At 39.4% G+C, this 22,537-nt stretch overlaps 1 protein-coding gene across 1 annotated transcript in view; it reads right to left on the bottom strand.

The window, feature by feature from the left end:
• LOC126260277 (atrial natriuretic peptide receptor 1-like) overlaps positions 1 to 22,537 on the bottom strand; it is a 350,450-nt gene that overhangs the window by 17,381 nt on the left and 310,532 nt on the right. The window contains exon 10 of the mRNA XM_049957603.1: positions 13,616 to 13,714. Coding sequence (XP_049813560.1) covers positions 13,616 to 13,714 — 99 coding nt within the window. The remainder of the gene's footprint in view (positions 1 to 13,615; positions 13,715 to 22,537) is intronic.

Raw genomic sequence — 22,537 nt, 5'->3', positions numbered from 1 at the left:
TTCAGAGACAGATCTGGGACACAGCTGGCAACAAGAATAACTCAACATCACATATAATTCATAGAGACATGAGCCATGTGTGGATGGGCACTGCCCTGCTGAAAGATGTCACCATGCTACTGTCATATGAGATATAACAAATGAGGAAGCAAGATGTCTGTGACATATCATTGTGCTGTCAGAAATTCCTCAATCACCACTAGCTGTGACCAGATGTCATATCCAATGGCTCCCGACACCATTATGCCAGTAGTAATTGTGCTGTGGCTTTCCTAAATATCGGAATAATGGGACATCTCCACGAGTCTCTGGTCAATGGTGTGGGATGAAATTGAAAGTTGCAAGAAGTCCATATTTTTTCTTTAGATGGCAGGCACATATGTCAAGTTTTTTTTTCTTTTTTTCTTTTTTTTTTTTTTTTTTCATCGCAGTGCCAGCTGGACATGTATGGTTCAAATACATTCTGACAAATGTTCAAATATCTTTAGTTCATTTTACTTCATGACTATTTTGTGCTTCTTTTAAAGGGTTGGACAAAAACAGTCAAATATTGGGAGCTTGGCTTCAGAAACTTGCAGGTGTGGATAATATTTCTCACACTTGTGTGCTCTATGCCAAACAACAGTTGAATCGCTACATCCTTACTTAAGATAGATAATATGAGCATTTCTCACCAAAACTCTTTATACACTAGCATTTGCATCCTCAGTTAACTTTAACAGAGTGGTTTTTGTGACCAATTACTAGGCTGTTGTCATAATCTGTACCCCACTTGTTAATTTATGTGAAAAAAATGGACATAAATAATGTATTGAACCAAGAGAGATACCAGCTTACAATTTACTGAAACAAAAAGAATGAAAGTAGAGCATACAAGCACAAAACTTCATGAAATTGGCATTGAATATTTAAGGTCACAAACTGTTTTAATTGTGACATTGATGTAAAAATGCACATGAAAAAGGTGAAGAGGAAGAAAGAGAACAAAATCTGGACGTGCTGGTTTGAAAATTTGATCCCAGCCACAGCTGTGAGTCTACTCTTGACAGATTTACACTTTACAAATATCTTCATTTCACATTGTCCTCGCAACAGGTGAATCCCTCTCAACTTGATGCCCGAGTGACCTGTGGCCTCCTTTCTAACGTTCCTCAACCTATACTAGTTTTTTCCCCAACAAAGCAACTAATAGTTCTGAAAACTCTGCTTTTTTTTACTTTTAAGTGTTTTTGTTGCCAGTACTGGAATTTTGCTTCCTTAAGGTCAGTGTTGAACTCCCTGAAGGTAAGTGTTGACCAGATATACTGTGTCTCTACTTCTCTATAAATTACTTGAGTGAATTTTCAACACAATACATGGGCTATGTTTGTTTTGATGACTGCCAAGTAGTCTGCTCAATAGGTACATTCACTTATATTGCCCTAAATAAAAAGTGAAAAGTTTTTTCACAAGCTTACTTGTCATAACTCAAAGCTCAGTACTGTATATCACTAAAATAAGCAGACAGACAGCTTAAGATATAGCCCTCACTGAGCTTTTTCTCAATACTCTAGAGAATGCCAGTACCAGTGTCACACCTTCTCAGACAAAGACAGAATATAAAAACAGCAAAACTGAAAATAAATAGAAAGAAAATTTATCATCACATGTAATAAATAAATTGTGTCACTGCAGTAACTCGTAATTTGACATAGGGCCATTCCATGTCAAGACATCCAGGCCGTATCATCCACCATTTAACATTTGAATGAAACTTGCCTTATTATTTTCCGTAGGAAGTTAAGTAACCATTTCCAATTTTAGCATTTTATCGTTCTCTTTTCCATTGAGGAATCAGCAGAACCAGGAAATCTGCTTTTGAACTAGGGTAATTGCATCAAGCAAGGCTAGGTGAGAGTGGTTGTGTGTTGCTAAAGAGTCTGCAAAATTTAAACAAATATGTTGGTCTCAGATTCCAAGGTTGTATGGGAGGGAATGTTTGACATGGAGAGGATGGGAACTTTCAAAATGTAAGTACCGTCGTTTGTTAGTAGGTTTAATGTGAGCAGAAGAGTTTAGCTGGACCCTCAGAGAGGAAGAGGTCCAATGTGAGCTAAGTGACACGGGATTTGTAATAGGACCATGTAAAATTTAATTAGGAGAACGTATTTAAAGACTACAAGATTTCTAACAGGTCAACCATACCAGAGTCCATATGGTGAAGATGTCGTCATTGTATCTAAACCAACCAGAGGCTGAAGACTTATGGATCCCAGGGAAGCCTCTTCCAAACATAAAGAGGTTGGCGTAGGAAGGAGCTATTCTGGTTCCAATTACTGTACCCTTCATCAGTTTTGTATGTATGCACATCAAAGGTAAAATAGTTGTTGGTACCAAATGAATTATCAAGTTTACTGTTACCAGTCACTGTTTATTTATCTCAACAATGCAATTCAAAGGTTTAAACATCCATCATCAGGTAGATACTCATTTGTTAGTGTGACGTGTGTGTTGCATTACAATTTTTGGAGGAACTTATTCCAATGTCTAGTGGAGAAACAAAACACTATTTCACAACATGGTTTTGGTTTTTTTGGCAAGAACTAGATGCATATCTATCGATAGAATAAAATAACTAAAATAGAATACCTCCAGTGGTCACAGGTTCCTTTGACTGTCATAACACACCTCATGTGTACTGTCATATTTTGTAAACCAACATGGCATCTGGAAATCTTTAGGTTCAAGGATCATATAGCAAAAGAGAAACATTATCAAAAGTACAAAGAATATACATCATAACAACCGTATTATGGAATAAGTTTTAAAGGATTTTGGAGATTTTTGCTTCAATGTGTTGAATACATATGTTGGAATAAATATTTTGGGTGGTAAATAAATCTGATTCTGTCAAGTTTTATAACTTAAATATTATACTCGTTTATAGAATCAGATGACATGTTGCAAATTTTGAGTACAATAATTATGTTGGCTGCATGGTAAAATTATACATAAATAACAACTTGGGTTGGGATTCAGATATACGGATAAAAGGCTGGAGGTGGGAGGAGAGGAAGAGAAAGGGAAAGATAGAGGTGGGGGAGGGAGGGGGTGGGGGTGGGGGGAGAGAGAGAGAGAGAGAGAGAGAGAGAGAGAGAGAGAGAGAGAGAGAGAGTGGAAGCAGTGACTGGATGACAGCAAACTTTCCAAAGCAGGGAGTTCTAATATTATATCTGTTACATGTAATAGCTAAGTAAAGGTTGGGGTAATATGTTGGTTAATGTTTTAAAATACAGAGACGGATGTAGAATTTGTACCATTAGTTGATGTACATATAGTTTCAGGCTTAGATGGGTACAATCTGTTCACGTGATGGTATATGAGGTCAATCCATTGTACATTTGGGGGATGTCATGGAAACATAACTAAATATGTATGATAACTATTAAGGTATGTGTGTGTGTGTGTCAAATTTATTAATGTAGGGAACTGCTGAAAACAGATGATACAATTGTAAATATTGTCATTTTTGTCATTGGAGATAGCTTCAGGTAATTTTGTTTGATGTTTACATATTTGGAGTGTTTCAAGGATATCAAGTGTTTTACCTTTAGGTTTTTTGTGTAGGATAATGTGTTTCACACAGGTGGGTGGCTGTTGCTGGTGGGTGATATTTCTTTTTTCCATTTTTTTTATTGTGCTGCCATGTGTTCTTTGGATCTAATCTCTACCTGTCTGACCTATGTAGAAGCAGTTACAGTCCAAACATTCAATCTTGTACATGCCACCTGTGTGATGAAAGATGTCTTGTGTGTTGCTGTTGTGAGGTAACTTCTGACCAATCTTGTTGTATGTGGTAAAGGATGTGTTTATGCCCTTTCATTTAAAGACCTTGTCTATTTGATATGAAATGTTACCTAGCAATGGGACTAGTATGGGAGATGTTGTTTTCTTTTTGTTTTTTGTTTTGTGATTCCTTTCCCATTATTAAGTGTTTTAGGGTGTCTACTATGGGGCTGTTATACCCATTTGTAATAGCTGTTTGTTTTATTATTTCAATTTCTTGTTCACACTTATCTTCAGAGAGTGGTATCTGGATAGCTCTATTGACAGTGTACCGGAATGCTGCCATTTTTTGGGCTGTGGGGTTACAGGAGAAGCTGTGGATTGTAGTATGTGTCATGGTAGGCTTCTGATAAATTAAAAACTGATGTCTGTTATTCTTTATTCCAATTGTAAGGTCTAAATATTTACACTGCCATTTGCTTCGTGTTCAACTGTGAATTTTATATTTTCATGGGAGTTGTTGAATAATTGGTTCAACTCATTGATGTTACCTACGTATCTGCAGCACGAAGTGACATTTTTACGGTGGTGGTGATTGGAATTCAGGATTTCTTCTTCTAAAATGTTTATAAATGTTTTGGTTAACACTCTGGAAACGTTTGAGCCCATTGCCAGGCCATATGTTTGTTTGTAGAGTTTATTGTTAAACGTAATCAAACAATGGAAAATCCAGGATGGAATGTAATAATATTATGAGAAGGAAAGTTGCCACTCACAAAATAATGGAGATGCTGAGTTGTAGAAAGGCACAAATAAATAAAGCTTTCGGCAACTCACATACATGTGACTGCAGTCTCAGGCAACTGAAGCCACAATGTGAGCAGCAGCACTAGGGCATGATGGGAGTGGCAACTGGGTGGTGGTAAGGAGGAGGCTGGAGCAGGGAGGGGGTAGGATTCCACTCATAATCCAGTACCACCCAGGACTGGAGCAACTGAATTACATTCCCTGCCAGGGTTTCGACTACCCTCAGTTGTCCCCTGAAAAGCAAAATGTACTGCCCTCTCTCCTTCCACAGTGGTATTCCACTGCCCAACAAACCTACTCAAGATACTTGTCCATCCTTACACAACCTCTGCTCCCAACCCCTTACCTCATGGCTCAGACCCCTGTAATTGACCTAGACACAAGACCTGTCCCAAACATCCTCCCACCACCACCTACTCCAGTCCAGTCACAAACATCACCTATTCCATCAAAGGCAGGGCTAACCTGTGAAAGACCTTCTCCTAAAAAAAGAAACACACACACACACATTTATGGCTCCTGTCTCCAGAAGTTTCCGTAACTTTAAGTCATTAGATTGTTAGGGAACTTCGAAGCGTGGAGGATCGGCAGTATGTGGAACTTCCTTGAAATATGATTTAAGGAGTAAACTGGCCCCCTTTATGAGAGAAGAAAGCTAATCTCATCAAGATATGCAGCTTGCAAGTATCCCAATTTGTGGTACTCTGGCATGATCATTGAACTAAATACAACAGAAGAAGTGCTGTTCAGGACCTTTCCCACCATCCCATTGGCCCAGATGAGAGGATATTGCCCAGTTCGCATTTCTGAAGTGCTTGCTGTTGTTGCATGTTCTTAAGGATCAACTGGACAAGCTTACCAACTTTCAGAGGAATACCACTACTTGTTACAAAAAAGGAACAAAGACATATTAATTTTATTTTCCCCAGCGATAACCACACTTTGAGAATTATGTTACCATAAAAATATCAGTGATTATCCTTTTCTCTTTATGTTATTTTATTTGATGTTGCTGAGCAAAATAAGGTAAAAAAATGTAAGTAAATTTTTTCTTGTCTTATGATGTCACTTAAAGGAATGAGAGATTTTTTTCCCTAAAGATTATATAACTATCAAATCTGACAGTCTGGTTGACACAAAAAAATAGGTAATTTATATTCAAAAGGTTAGCAAGAATATTTTTGTGCCATCACAATGTTAAAAATAACAGAACTTCCCAACTTTGAAGTGCCATAAAATGGAAACAGAGACAAATAAAATGCTGAACTTTGAAATGCTTAGTTAACTCTGTAAGGAGAACAAATAAACCAAGTTTCATTTAAACCTAATAGCCAGGTGAGAAAATGCTTATTGAATGACCCAGTAAACTTTCAATGTATGTTAAAAGACAAACCACTTTTTAGGGGGAGGTACACACATATGAGGGGCGTTCAATAAATAATGCAACACAGTTCCTTCTTCAGCCAATTTTGTTGGAATAAATGCAGAATTTGTTGTGTGACAGTGTGGAATATTCCTGCTTCAGCCCCTATGGTTTATGAAGTTCCTACAGGTGGTGGTACTACTGCCTCTAGAAGTTTCCGTAACTTTGTCATTAGATTGTTAGGGACGTGCATTCTAAGTAGATAGCTGTCACTGAGCTTCTATTGGTAGAAAACCACATTGTCACAGATATTCACAGGCTCTTGCAATATGTCTGCAGAGACCTGGAAAGGAACAAAAGCATGATGAGCTGTTGGGTGACGCATCTGTCATCATCGCAACAAGGTTGCACAAACCTGTCCAGTAATCCGTGTGCCAGCTGGCCACACACAGCTGTAAGTCCTGCAGTGTTGGAACATGTGGACACTCTCATTTGAGGTGATAACAATCAAATACCTCACTGCACAACTTGGTGTGTCTGTTGGTAATGCTGACACACTTGTCCACGTGTTGAGAGTACTCAAAGGTGTACACCCATTGGGTTCCTTTACGCCTAACAGAATACCATAAAGAGCAATGAAGGACCATCTGTGCGGAATTTCTTTTGTATCACAAGGCCGATCTTGACAATTTTTTGTCAAACATCACCACAGGCAATGAAATGTGTTCATCAGTTCGAACCGGAAACAAAACAGCAATCCATGGAGTGGAACCACACCACCTCTCCTCTGAAGAAAACATTCAAAGGTGTACCCTCAACAGTAAAGTCATGGTGACTCTGGAGGGATTATTCTGCTTCAGGTCGTCCTCATGGTATAACAATCAAATAAGAAGTACATTGTGTTATGTTCAGGAAACTGAAAAAATGACTTTAGCATGTTTGTCACCACAAAAATGCAAACATACTTCTCCTCCTCCTAGACAGTGTAGTGCCTCACACAAGCCTGTGCGCCTGAGAGTAGCTCACTGAAATTCGTTGGGCTGTTCTTCCTCATCCACCATACAGCCTGGATCTTATACGTTCTGGCTTCCATTTGTTTGACCCAATGAAGGATGTACTCTGCTGGAAGCAGTATGTGGATGAAGGAGGGAGGTTATTGACATAGCAAGATGTTGGCTCTGATGGACCAGCACAGTGATACCACAGGGACACACAAGCCCTCCCAGTAAGGTGGTGTGGTGAGGCTGTTGCATTGAACAGAAATTATGTTGAAAAATAAGGTTATGTTGGCAGTGGAATTGGGAATAGCATGGTGTATTGGAATCCTGAATAAAACCAACCTGATTTCAGAAAGAAATGTGTTCTATTACTTATTGAACACCTTTTGTATAACTGATTACATGGTCAGGAATCTTTGAGACTATGGCCTCTGAAATTGACATAAACTGGACTTGGTAGCAGTGCAAGAGACAAGTTAGCTAGGTGAGGGTACTCACAAAGTAGATGGAAGTGTCCTTGGGGTATTGATTATCACACATTTCATGGTTAAAATGCTATTTTGCATTACACTGAGCAACAGTAGATGGTTCTTGATAAATTTTTACACCTCTAGACATTGACACAAGCGTGAATAAAATAATAAGTGGCCCCTCTGAGACATCCCAGTTTGATGGCATCCAACCACATTTTACAAAGAAAACCTGTGAAGTTTTCTGGGCACCTACGGGCAGGCAACTAGCATCAGAGGCGTGTCAAATGGTTGCCTGCCTGCAGGCCCCTCGAACTACTTTGCAGGTTTTGTTTGTAAAGGTTAAAATTCTTAATAAATGTGGGAGGGTGCCACCGAGGGTATTACCGATCTGTGAGGGTCTTAGAGAGGTCCTTTCCCACTGTATTCATGCACGGGTCAATGCCACATCTTTACATGGTCATGCCACAGGAAGGCATGAAACAGGAGGGCTCAAAGAGCATAAGCATTCTTGACTGCTTCGGATCAAGTTCAGACTTAATTGAATGGTTCTCAACAGAACCTAGTTGTCCACCTGTACACCAGAGCAAAAATGCAGTTGCATTGCACTCCAAAGTGGTAAGCTCATGTTCAGTGGATTTGCTGGCCCATGATGTTGTTAGAGAAAGACTGAAGTGACTGGGAGGTGTCAGCAGTGTCAAAACTTGTCAAGAACATTGTCCTATTGTTCATTGCACTGTGAAGTGTCATTTTGAACCATGAAATGTGTGGGAATCAACACCTCAAGGGAAGGGGTCACTTCATTAATGCCCTTCATGCCAGCTCATAAGGTCACTTTGTGTTGTTTCTGAGTGTCAGTGTGTCAGAAATGTTTTCCTCATCCGCCCATAAGTAAAACAGGGAGATTTGAATGCTAGGTGTCAGAGGTCTGACATCCATCGCAGAGGTGTCAAAAGAAGGGGTGAAATGTGGGTAAGAGGGGGTCCAACAATCTTCCCACTGTGTGTTAGGTTCACTGTCATAGTGGGCAGTATCATGGTGCACCCCCCCCCCCCCCCCCTGCCCACTCATCCTCATGTTTGTCACTGAGCCAGAGGCTGATGTTGTAGAGTGCCACACTTTTTCATCATTACAGAGGAAGGTTGTAGGCACCTTTGACCTAAATTTCAAACTTAATGCACCACAATTAAAGACAATTATAGGTTATCAAAAAAAGTGATCTTTTAATTCTGTTCTGCAGTGTAGAAATACCAAAACTTTATTGGAAAAGCAGGAAAAGTATAATTCTACATACCAACTATAGGAAGGCATAGTCTGCATGATGAAACAAATGGAAATGGTCACAGGATGGTCAACTTAGCTATCACAGAGAACCCGAGAGTTTGTTTGACAGTATTTAAATACAGATAATACATAAGGAAACCATCATATGGGAAATGATTTGTTGGAACAAGTTGAGGTGGAGGGCCACAACAAGAATTCACAACAATTTTCCAATTAATCAAAAATTGGAAACATGGATTTCAGAGCTCAACCTTTTTCATTAGAGGTAAGAATGGCAACTTGATTAATGCCAAGAAAAATTTAGAAAGATGGAAAGAATACTTCACAGAAATCATTAATCATCTAGAACCAGGTGAGATGCTACATGCAGACACCATGGAGGAAAGGAAAGGTGAAAAAAAAATGGAAGTGACTGAAGAAGATGTGAATATTGCAGTCAAAAGACTCAGAAACAACAAAGCCTAAGGGGAGGAGAGAATAACAGGAGAATTAATCATAGAGGGAGGTGAGAACTTGCAGCAAAAGATATATAAACTGACCTAGCTGCTGTTTCAGAAGAATGAGACATTGCCAAAAGAATGGAAATTCTCTATAATATATTCAACATACAATAAGGGAAGTAAAACAGAATGTGGTAACTATAGAGGTATCAGCTTGCTGGATGTAACTTACAAGGTACTGCTTTTCTTCATATTCAGAAAATTAGAGCTATTCATAGAGAACAACATACAAGAATACAAGGCTGGATTACAACCAAATATTAACATATCACATTCTCACTCTTAAGAAAATTGTCTTAAAAATACAGTGAATGTGCTACAGATATCTACTGCCCATTTGTTGATTTTCATGGGTACAACAGCATCCACAGGAATAGCCAATGAAATGTACTGTGTGACTTCAGAATCCCTGAGAAGCTCTTAAGAATGGTGTAAACATATATGGATAGGTCAAGAGTGGAAGAACATTTCCAAGAGGTCACATCAGAAACATTCAAGAGTGAGACAGGTCTCAGACAAGCAAATGCTCTCGTGTTCTGTACAATGTCATCTGAGAGAAAGTAGTAAGGGAATGCAGGCAACAGGAGTGGGCTGGAGTACAGATGGGTGGTAATTTTAATTGTTTTGCATATGCAGATGATATAGTACTGCTGAATGAATCATAACATGAGTTGAAAGAAATGTGTCAGATAATTGACCAATATGCACAAGAAGGTTTGGCTAAAGGTGAACCAAGAACAAATTTAGTTCATGCAGTTAGGAAGAACACAAGTGCAGGAGGAATTTCTTGAGGTTGATGGCATGAAATTCAAGAGAATTCACCCTTTCAAATACCTGTGCTCTTGCTTTACATAGAAATGAATGTCAAGGAAAGAATAACAGTGGGAATGAAATTCACATATTGCCTCAGGGAAACACTCAGCTCAAAATCAATATCAGTGAATACTATATGAGAATCTATAAAACAGTGGTATTCCCAACAGTTATGTACCATTCATCCAGCAGTCATATACCATTCAGAAGTGTGGAGCAAGGCTAAATGAGAAAAGGAAAAACTATTAACATTTGAAAGGAGAGTAATGATGATATGACATGAGTGCATGAATCCTGCTGTATGACACATTTTGCATCACCTTGTTAAACTCCAGCATCCTTGCTGTTTAGTGTTGCCCTCAGATGGTAAACGGTTCAACTATTAACGGCAGGCGATGCAGACTGCTGTATACAACATTATTCCACTTGATTCTACAAAATGTGCCATACATCATTATTTGTGCACACACTTCACACTGGGATCTTATATAAAGGAGAATGGAGGAGGAGTAACAACAAGGAACTCTATCTCTTGATGCAACAACCAACAGTCTTACAGAAGTTGAAGAGCAAAAGAATCATTTGGGCAGGCAATGTAGCCTGTATGCCAGAAGAAAGACAGGTGAAGAAGGTACCAAACACCAGATGCCTCATAGGACGACAAAGGCAGCACTGGATGGATGACCTGGTGAAGGACATGGCAGCCCTTGGGACTGAAGGCACCTGGAGGAACTGAGCACAAAACAGGAAGAAATGGAGGCAGTTCATGGAAGCAGGGTGTGGTATGCAAGACCAATGATTGCTGGATATGTATGTGTATATGTATGCTATAAAATCAGAACATCAATGTAAATATTATTCTTGCATAATGAAATATTAAATGGTATAATCTCCTATGTATCAGTCTTCTGTTGTCAGTGAATTAATTTGACAGTACCGCTCCAGTTTTCCCTGTAACATTTCTTAGTAAAACAAACTTTAATGATAGAATATAATAGAGGGAAACATTGCATGTGGGAAAAATATATGTAAAAACAAAGATGATGTGACTTACCAAACGAAAGCGCTGGCACGTCGATAGACACACAAACAAACACAAACATACACACAAAATTCTAGCTTTCGCAACCAACGGTTGCCTCGTCAGGAAAGAGGGAAGGAGAGGGAAAGATGAAAGGATGTGGGTTTTAAGGGAGAGGGTAAGGAGTCATTCGAATCCCGGGAGCGGAAAGACTTACCTTAGGGGGAAAAAAGGACGGGTATACACTCGCGCACACACACACATATCCATCCACACATATACAGACACAAGCAGACATATTCAAAGACCTTGGTCTATATTTTTCTTTTAGTTCTTTCTTTAGTTATTATTATTATTATTATTATTATTATTTTTAAAAATTGTGCTAATTTCTTTGCAACTGGCTTCTAATAACCTTACAATTTCTTTTTGTTTTGGATACCAGTTTGTTTTGGATACCAGTAATTTCCAGACTGGCTTATTTTCATCGAAGGGTCATAACAATCCAAGAATGAGTCTTCACCAGTATTGATGGTTCCAAAAAGCATCTCCTCTATTAGCAAAGATATGAAGCAGCACATTGTTTTTCTGTTCCCTCTGTCTTTAGTTCAGAACCCAATAAACATGGTATTCATTGGGTACTAACGTGGTTTGTATGGAGATAATCACAATAATGGCAGTTACACTGGTGACTTAAATAACATAAATGTTTATGTGTGTCATTCGTGTGTCAGTCCTACATGACAGTACAGCATGTTTTGAGGTTCTTTTTTTGGAACATAGTAAAATTATGTGCTGCATTCCATATGGAAGCTTGCTGTGCTTGATACAATTACAACTTGTGAATTTATATCAGCCATACGATACTTATGTCACAGCAGGACACAGTGCAAGAATCTTTGGCAATTTTTGCCCTGGAATAGTTTATCTGTTCTACATTAGGACATGGAATTATTATTGTTCCACCACTGCCTCTGTCTTCTGGTCTCATTATTTTTCGTAATTGTTGTCAGATTTGTGGTCACAATTATATATTATCCAACTGATGATTTACATTTAAAAGTGACAACATAGTTCATTTAAACCGGTAATGTAACCCCTTCTTTCAAAGAAAAATTATATGTACTGTGACTACGGCTTCACTATTGTAGCGTCAAACATTTAACTTACATTATAATCACACTCCTTTATGACAGTTATGTCAGAATATAGGACTTAAATTACAGGTGAGGCCAAAACCTCAAGCTCATCTTGATTAACAATCACAAGTCTTTCTTTTTGGTCTTTGAACCTACTAAATAATGCAGTATAGGGCAGTGTTTTTTTCACTGATCAATTGGTTATGGATGCCATAAAGTTTTAACAAAACTGGGCTTAGACCTTTATCTTCATTATGTGTTAGGTCAGAGATGGAAAAGAATGTACCTCTTACTGAGTGATACAAGTTAATCAATCACCTATTCTTCAGATATACATCTCACTCAACATGAAAGCATGATGACTCAGTTTTTCAGACAGATAGACATGGGGATGTAACAAAAGCATGGCAGCATGTTTGTGGTCCTATAATTTCATGCAAGTGTGTGCAGCGATGTGTGTTCGACTAAATTAACATAACAACTTGTGCCTACTAGATACAAATGCAAGAGCACTGTGTTAGAAATAGTCAAATGAGACAGGACATTTTTTAAAATGTTTGGGAAGAGGGTCTCATGCCTTGTCCTGCGATCATAATTCAGGTTCCATTAAATTGTGTTAGGCAAGTTCTGGCAAGGCCATGGCTGACCATCTGTCCTCCCCTCAGTTTTAGGTGTATATTCATATGTCATAAAACATGGTTCATATTTTTCCTTATATTAAGTTGAAAAATTTCTTGTACTAAGCTGAAAAATCCTATGTCACTGTAAAATGATCCTTGAATGAACGATTACTAATATTATCATTCATTGGATAGAAATTTGTTGCTACTGCACACATAGCTTGCAAATGTGAGTGTTAGATATACAGTTGATATCTAAAGGACTACAACAAAGATACCTACAATTTTCTACATTTACATAAACAAATATAAAATGGCATGCACCATTACAGAATTTCCAAAATTTATCAGATGTTTGGAAAAATCTACACCCCATTATGTTTTGTAATTATCTATTTTCCCTTTAATATTTACAGAAATGCATCATGTATAATACTTTTGGCAGCAAATACTCTAAATCCTAAACCTGTTTAGCACTATGAACTGTTAAGACAAATCATATACTGCTTTTCTTAAATTAAAATACTCATCTCACAGAAAAGGATCATACACACAGAAAAACTGAAAATGACTTCTTTTCAGTTTCACTTATTACCATCCAGTGCATCAAAAGTCTCCGTAATGTCTGTGTCTTGCACAGAATGTTTATAACTAGTGTTGACAAAATATGTACATCATTAATAGTAGCAATATAGCATTGGACAGTTCACAATAGGTCTTAGATGTTATCATTCCACGTCTTGTGCCTAGATGGCTATTTTACGACTTATATATAACATTTTTACTTTAATATAGGTGTGATCTAATATTTCAGGAAGCTACAAATTAAACTCACGTTCTCCACCTGATTCCATCCTAGAGGCTGTATTTACTGTGTCACCAAAGAGACAGTAATGTGGCATTTTCTGACCCACTACACCTGCGCACACTGGTCCTTTAAAAATTATATAGAAGTTCATTAGTACAGAAAACAGCACAGTATAATTTGACTAAAAAGATGAGTACTATAGTTGAGTATATATAGACATCTTAAACAAATAGGTGTAATAAAATTCCTACAGTTCAGATAGAACTATCCACAACTAATCTGCCTGCAGCTTGCCAACCAGTAAACATGGTAAATAAATGGGTGAAATTATGAGAAAGAACTGCTGGTGAGTACTTACCTTCAGGAGAAATTTTAGTGCTGCTGATAGATACATCGAAAAATAAATACACTATCCTAGCTTTAGGAACTAATAGTTACTTCCTGAGAGAGAAAAAGAGGGGGTGGGGTGGGAGTTGAAAGACTTTGGAAGGCTAAAAAGAAAGGTCAGGTGCTTCAGACCCCAGGGTAAGATGGATCCACCTGTTGTGTAGATGAGGGCAGACAAAAGCAGTGTGGTTATGTTTAAATTTTGTCAAAATGACATTGTGAACATCTTCTGAAGGAAACAGGAGACACATTGCAAACTGAAACTAAGTGAAAAGCTTTAGTTAAGGAAATATCAGCCTGTAGTTATGATGTGAAAAGAATAACAACTGATTGCCGCTAATTTTTTACAGTAGTAGCTCAGTTATCAAAGACATTGAGACCACGAGTAATTGTACTTATCCTTCTCAACTGTGCAGTTGAACCAATTAGTGGTGGACGTTGAGATTTTACTGTTTGACTGAATTAGTGAAATGAGCTCTAGTCATACAGAAGGTAATATAGGTGGTATTGTGTCATCAGGGAAAAAATTAAATTTGATTTATAATTTCATGATTAAATCACAATCTAGATCATGTATTTTTACTGCCACAACTAGTCTTAATCAAATTAGCCCAATAGCTATCACCAGCATCAGCAGAATGGTGACCCACAGATTTGGACTGGACTGTGTCTTCCTTTGTCTGGATCTATTCAGTGGTCTGCTGGCATTATCCTCATGGTCTGATCATTTGCCATATACTCATAGTCATTGTGGCATTCAAATTAAATTGCTACTGAATCATTGTGACCGGTGGTCAGGTCTTCATTTCTTTTATATTGGAAGCCTCTACATCAATCTATTCTTCAGAAATACCACACAGCTTCATGCTACGGATGTGGATACCATCTCTTTTTTTTTTCCTCTCCTTGCTGTAAGATCATTATCTTCAATTTTGTAGGTGATATCTGACAAGCAATATAGGCTTTTATACAGGCCAAAATACCATTATAATAACTCTGTCCGAACAGACCAGCCGCCGTGTCATCCTCAGTCTACAGGTGTCGCTGGATGCAGATATGGAGGGGCATGCAGTCAGCACACTGCTCTCCCAACCGTATGTCATTTACGAGACTAGAGCCACTACTTCTCAATCAAGTAGCTCCTCAGTTTGCCCCACAAGGGCTGAGTGCAACCCGCTTGCCAACAGTGCTCGGCAAACTAGAGCGTCATACATCCAAGTTCTAGCCCAGCCCGACAGCACTTAACTTCGGTGATCTGACAGGAACCGGTGTTACCACAGCAGCGAAGCCATTGGTACTTATTCCACTTATTCCTGAAAAAGTTACATTTGTCTAAGTGGCACTTTACCCCTGTGTCACGTAAAATAGTAAATAGGGTGCTAAGGTTTCCACAGGCAATCCTGATATGTACTGCTCATGACAACTGAGTCATCGATATAGTTCATGCAAGCATGGGTAGACATGATTAACTGCATCAGATATCTTTGGAGGATGGGTGGAGTGGAAGAGATTCCAAAAGGAAAGCACTTTTATTTGTATAAGCTGAAGGGAGTGTTGATAAATATGATGCTTTGCAACTCCTCATCTGTTGGGGTCTGCAAACACATGTCAGCAAGGTCTGCTTTAGAAAAATATTCTCCTCTGACAAGATTTGTGAGCAGGTTTTCCAGACATGGTATGGGGTAGGCTTCCTCTTGTGCATGGGCATTGATCATTGATTTAATGTCTACGTGGAGCTGGAGGGAGCCATTGGGTTTTTGACCATTACCAAGGGTGTGGCCCAAGTGCTGGTTTTAACATGTTCAGTCACTCCAGTGTCTTGGAGGGCAATAGAGTTCTTGCATAATGGTTATTTGTAAGGAGACTGGAATAGGTAGTGCCTGGTAAAAATGGCTCACTGCGTCTGGACACAAGGAGACGTGTGCGGCAATTGGTGGCAAACCACTGGGCAGTTTCTAAAATAGATGCATGGGGGCACAAATGTCATAGGGTTCCTGGAATGGAACAGTGCCACAATAACTTAGTATTCACATTAGAATTAATGACACAGATTATTTTCAACCCACACCTTCCAAAAATTGCTTGATAGAGAAGACCAGAAACCTGTCAGGTACAATGAAACCAAACAATGAGAAGGCATTCAGAATGGAAATGTTTCCAGATAAGTGACTGCTGACAGCAAACAGTGTTAGCAGCCATTTGACCTTTCTGTAGGCAGTGATGATGCTGTATTGACACTGGAGGAGAAAAGAACTGTCACCATACTCTATCAACATATGGCAGGGCAGGAACAAGTCTGGAGCATGTAGACAGTCATACATTTGGAGCTTCACCAAGGAAACGGTTGCTCCCATGTCCACCTGGAAATGGACACCTTTGTTCGCAACGGTCTGGACCCCACTAGACGTGTCAATGCAGTGTGAAGGACTGTTCAAAAGCCATTGACACACCTGAAAGTGACAAAACATGATGCCACCATCTGGGAAGTGGTTTAAGAATAATACATCTATCTGGAGTCCATTTGAAGTGTCGTCTGAACTGCGGCTACTTGTGGTCAAGCCATGAGGTACTGATTCACTTCCTGTATGATTTTGAAACTGTGCATTTTTCAAAATATCATCCAAGAGTTGTCCAGCTCAAGGGTTGTCATGCATAGTTCCAGGTTTGGAGCCAATCAGACCTCCAAGTCTCCAATCAAAGAGTCTGCATATGAGTTTTTGCATGCTGAGTTTGCGCAGGTGAAATTGGCATTGGTGACTCTATCCTTAGAGACTGGTTACTTGGGAGTGATATGGCTGACCAGTTTGCTTGTGATATTGATTAAATTCTAGCTGCGATGCAACCACATGGAACTGTTGTGAACAATAATTCAGAAGCAACATGCACATTCCTCTAATGTTAGTGTGACTGGATTGAAGAGGGGAGATAACTTATTTGCTAAGATAATTGTATGCAAGTTTCTGGGGAAGCCCTAGGAAGAAAGGGCAACTGTTGAGAAGCATCGTCCATGACATTAAATGTCAGCTGCTGTAAGTATATGTCTCAGTCCTCTTTGGCATTGTTAAAAGGCAGAAGCACAGGTGGGTGGCTCTCTGCCTGGGAAGTGACTACTGCGTGTATTAGGTGGGTAGCCCGAATCTGTAGTTGATGCTTCAAAAGGTGAATTCTTGATGGACAACTCATTTTGCTGCTGGTGGTTTTGCTGTTGTAGAAACTACTATTAGAACTGTTGGTGCAACTACTTCTGCAATTCCAAGAGTTGCAGGACCTTTGTGTCCATGGAATTCTGCTAACCTTTTATCTTGTCAACAGTTATTGTGGCTGAAATCTGACAGAGACTCCAGCCTGTAGTTGTTATCATAAAGATCGCTGACTGTGGATGAAGACAACAAAAAAGTGTGTACAAGTGGAGGAAGCATGAGAAACTAACAAGATCAGTGAGTAAGCCAAACAGAGTAGCAAAGTGGATACACAAGAACAGCAGTATTTTATGGATAGCAATAAGAGCATGAGGAAAATACATCACTGAAAGCTGTGCCATGGTGCAGCAGAACTTATAGTCCTACCATGAGCAGTCACTGTTGCAAGAGAGGTGCCACATTGTGGCAAGACAAGGCCATTGATATGGCACAAGTAGCAGCTCCACCTAATAGAAATAGTAGAGTTCCACACTCTGGTGGACCTTAAACTCACTGGGATGAGGTACCTGATGGAGGACTCTGGATCTATTGGAATGGGAAGTACATCTAATCTCAGCATTGTAGGGTTGAAACTGAAACATAATATCCACTATTTCCTCAGGCTTTTGATCATGGATTAGAAACAAATATATGAAACAAGTAGTGGCATGTTTTGGTGTAGTGATTGTGAACATCAAGAAGGGGAATATAATATCTCAATTTTTCTCTTCTGTGTCAGTGTAAAGCAAGAGCATATTTACCATCTTATTAAAACATTTATGATGCCATTCGTCTGTAGGTGGTAGGCATTTGACATCGTGTGGTTAATACTGCATCACGAACTTACTTGAAACACATATCTTGACTGAAACAATCAGTGCACACATTTCCCCATCCTTCAAGCTCCCTAAGACATCAGCCACAATCTAGTGAAATAGAGAAACTTCAGGAGGAACTGGTGCTACTAATTGTCCAGGGTGCAAATAAGTCATATGCTTCACTCATTGGCATTCTATACAGTCACAGATAGTAGAGACATGGCCTAAGGTAGCTGTTTTCATTCTATCAAGGCTCTTTACACATCCCAAATGACTGATTTCAGGATATCATGAAAATACTTAAATATAGTGGCTGAAAATGAGCTAGGTTGATGAAGAACCATTTATACCCAGTTGGGTCATAATTTTCTTTTATACAATGTTCAATTTATTAATGTGAAATCTCCTGTGATAGCTTCTTCCTCCTCAAAAGTCATTGTGGTCTTCAGTAATGACAGATCCCCACTTAGCTTGGATGCAATGTTTGTTAGAGCAGCCACGACTCTAGCGCTGCAATTTTCCTCCAAACAATTCGGTAAAAGATAGTCAGCATCCCTGTGTTTGCATCCATTTTTGTGTGCTATTATTACTCATATTCCTTGAAAATTTAATATCTAAAAATTGTTATTTAGTCACGTCATCCAAAATAAAAAATCGTGGTCAGTCACAAAAGTAAATAGCCCTTTTTGTTAACAGTGTCAGAACTTATTGATTACCCTCACAATTACAATGCACTGTTGTCAGCCAAAGAATAATTATTTTGGGACTTGGAGAGTACTCTGGAAGTGTAAATAGTTACTCTTTCTGCATTTTCTTGGATTTTCTCTGGAAGTGATCATAAACAATATGCATCAGTGTATGGTTCATCTCAGCATTCTCATCAAAAAGTACCAGGTCCTGAGATCATGTCAACACCTTCTTAAGGATACAGAAAGATCTTTCTTGTGCCTTGCATCTCCTGCAGCAATGTCCGGTCGTAGGAGCACATTCCAAGTAAACTCTACACATCTGAGGAATTACATAACCTTTTATGGCTCTTAAATTTTTCTGAATCAGGACACTATGCTTCTGTTACCTAGGTGCCCAGTATTTTTATTTCCTGGTTGGCAAAGAGGTACTTTTTCAGATTCAGATGAACACCTCCAAAAGGGGTGATGGGAGCGATGCACCAATATAACGGCATAATTTTTAAATCATAGAAGCCATCAAAAATTATGAAAGGAGTCTCTTCTCAGTTAGCCTCATCAGCCTAGATATGTTTGTAGCAATTCAATCTCTTCAGGTAGTCCTAGGTGTCATCAGTTTGTGGCAGTTGGTATATATAAGTTTTGGCGATTTTAATGCCCATGCAGGAGAGCTGTTTAGGAGGTGGCCAGTTGTACTGCAGAGAGATATCCTTTTGCTGTTCAAAAATGGTTCAAATGGCTCTGACCACTATGGGACTTAACTTCTGAGGTCATCAGTCGCCTAGAACTACTTAAACATAACTAACCTAAGGACATCACACACATCCATGCCCGAGGCAGGATTTGAACCTGCAACCGTAGCAGTTGCGCGGCTCCACACTGAAGCACCTATAACCGCTCGGCCACACCAGCTGGCTCATCCACTTTTACCACAGGTTGAAAGGGGGTGATAATCTCCAATGATGATACAGCATTTCACATTGGGTCAGCTGGTCGCTGTTGTCTGCACTCTGGGTGAAGATGGCCAGTACTAACCAACATTGTTCCTTGTTCAAGCTGTGATCTACTGGCAGCTGGATATAGATTCCTCTGGTGGGTGGCCAGTAATGGTAGCAAAGCGTAATTCTCCACTGATGGCACTGAGCTGTGTTTCTTGAGCTCATTCAGCTTTTCAAATGTTCTTACCTTCAGGGTATGTTGCAGCTGTTCATAGCAGTTAGTGACCCAGAGATCTCCTAGTCCACTTTGCTGATGCGTAGATTTCTTTTGTGGAGATAAATACTTTTTCACACTAGAGTAGAACTTTACAGTTTAACTGTTGAGTAGAACTCAGGTTACTGATGACAGTGGGGTCAGTGTGTCTTCAACAGTAGATAATCACCCAGATAGTTCATATGCCCATCTAGCTCCAGTCTTCCAAACTCTACGATTGCTTGTAATGCTTGTGGGAAGTTCCAAGAATAACATAATGGCTGCATTCTGAAAAAAAAAAAGCCATGTTGTGTCATTGTTAGGTATTCTCACAATGCAGGTCCTTGTTTGCTGGATATGTTTTCCATTTGCAACAGTTAGCACACCTGCTCTTCAATCTTGGAACATTATCTTCTTCAGCTGATGACAATAAGCACCCAATAAACGCAAAATGACACCTCAAAAGAGATAGTGCTTTGACAGGCTAGACATTGTTGATGACGTCAGTGTGATATCCTGACATTGTGGTAACTGTCATTATGGAGAATTTTTATTTGCAGTGGCCTTATCTCCATAGGTAGTCAACCTTGCTTAGTGATCCTAATGTAGGTGGCTGGGCAAGTAGCTGGAACTTCTTTGTGGAAATATGGAACAACTATAGTGCATCGGAGAGAGAACTATGGCTGGAAATGGTGATAGGCTTCATTTCACAGTTCTGTTGTCTTCTGCATTTTCCTCGTGTGCATACATTGTTCTGTTGTTTATGCCCTGGATATCTGCAATGGGAACACACCAGCATATTTTATAATATTTACTTTGTGGATATCCCACAGATAATCTAATAGTGCCCACTGTGACCAGAGAGTATGTTGGCCCCAGAGATACTATATCTACAAAAGCCTTGTTTCCATAACAGTGAACAATATGGGACACAATCCTAGGCAGTCCATCAGTACCAATGGCCCACTCGTGTAACTAATGCCACATTCATCTGGAGTTGTCCCATGAAACTACTGACACCTGGAATATTATAAACACCTAAGACTCTATGGTCATAACTGTCATTCACAGTGTACAGCATCTCTATGACTGTTTTAGACAATGAGGGGATGGTAAAACCCCATGTCTGTTTAAGATTCTTTTAATTTTACTTGAGGATGCTCCACAGAATGAAAGGAACATTGTGTGATGATCTTGTGTTGATTGACTGGATTTGGATTTGCAATCTCTAGAGAGAGCTGTCATGTTTATTTAGGCACCAAAATGATCTTGTCTAGTATTTTTTTAGCTTTATGTTTCAAAGTCTTCAACAGAGCTCTCTTTAGGGAAATATGGTGGAAACTGTGCCTGAGATATGGATCCATGTATGTGTTGGTTTATGATACACTGATTAGCTAAGCCAAACAAGTAGCATCCACTAAACTAGAAAATCTAAGAAGAGTAGCTTTCCTTTCTTCCCAATTTCCATAATATGCTTTATATTGGGTTGTATGCTGCTCAGAACTGATGCAAATTTTCCTTGCTGGTAAGTCCAAATCAAAAAGGTGTCCTTTACATAGTAAGTAGTCAGGATGTGCAAAGACGAGCTGTGTTTAAGGCATGTTCTTCAAAAATTTACATGAAAAACTTGGCACCAGCCAGTGACCAACCATGAACCCATGGCTTTTGCATCAGTCATTTCATAACACACTGCCTAACAAAAAAAAAAGTGAAGCAGCAGAAGACATGGTCAGATGTCAATAAACTTCTTGCACACACACCCAGCAGGCATGTAAGTGATTAGAACTGCAGTTCTACATGACAATGGAAAGGAATGCAAATAATGTTATTGCTGTTTTTAGACCTGGCAGGATATATAAACAGCATGAGCAGCATCAGATGTTGAGTGATCACTGTGAAAAATGTGGAGATTCTGCATACTTGTGTGAGGCAAGTCATCAGCACCTGAGGGAGTGTGAAAAGGGCCTCATGGTGTTTCTTGTTTAGACAGATTGTCAAATCATGCAGTATCCAGTCTTGTGGGGCAAAGGCAGTGCCTGTAGCCTCATGTTGGACTGTGTGGGAAAGTGAGGGCATAGTCATCATCAAGATTTCAGTTGACCACATCTGACCAGCACAAGGAAGAAACACCAGGTGCACCAAATGCAGTGTAACCCCTTCACATCTGCACTTGCCATCTGAGGACATGTAATGGACTCCCTGCTACATTTTGTGTTATGCCACACTATTGACTGGAACTAGTAGCAACTGGATTAGGGATTTACTGCCTCATATATAGGGTGCCATTAACACTACAAGCAGGAGCAGGAAACATGTACAGCTGGTGAATGGTGTCAAGCTTATTTCAGCAGTGAATTGCAGTTCTGCACTTCCCTGGATGAACACTCTCAGTGAGTGTTGTAGTGACCTCAGGAGAGGTCCTATTGTTCCAATGTTCTGGAGAGAGATAGTGGTGTTACTTCTGGCAACATTGCCTTTGGACCCATTGGGTATGACTGAAGATCATGACTTTCAGTGATTGAAGGAATTCTGTGGCATAACCATACATCACAGATATCATGCATCATTGTGTTTTTCTCTCTTGCACTAGTATTGTGGTGTCACTTTTCAACAGGACAATGCTTTTTCACACATCGCTCATCTCTCTGAACTGCCTTCATGATACTGAGGCCGGTATGATCCACAGAT

This window comes from Schistocerca nitens, chromosome 5, assembly GCF_023898315.1.
Source record: "Schistocerca nitens isolate TAMUIC-IGC-003100 chromosome 5, iqSchNite1.1, whole genome shotgun sequence".
In the NCBI taxonomy this organism is placed as follows: domain Eukaryota; kingdom Metazoa; phylum Arthropoda; class Insecta; order Orthoptera; family Acrididae; genus Schistocerca; species Schistocerca nitens.
Note: the sequence above shows the minus strand (reverse complement) of the source record. Positions and strands in the feature narration are given on the sequence as shown.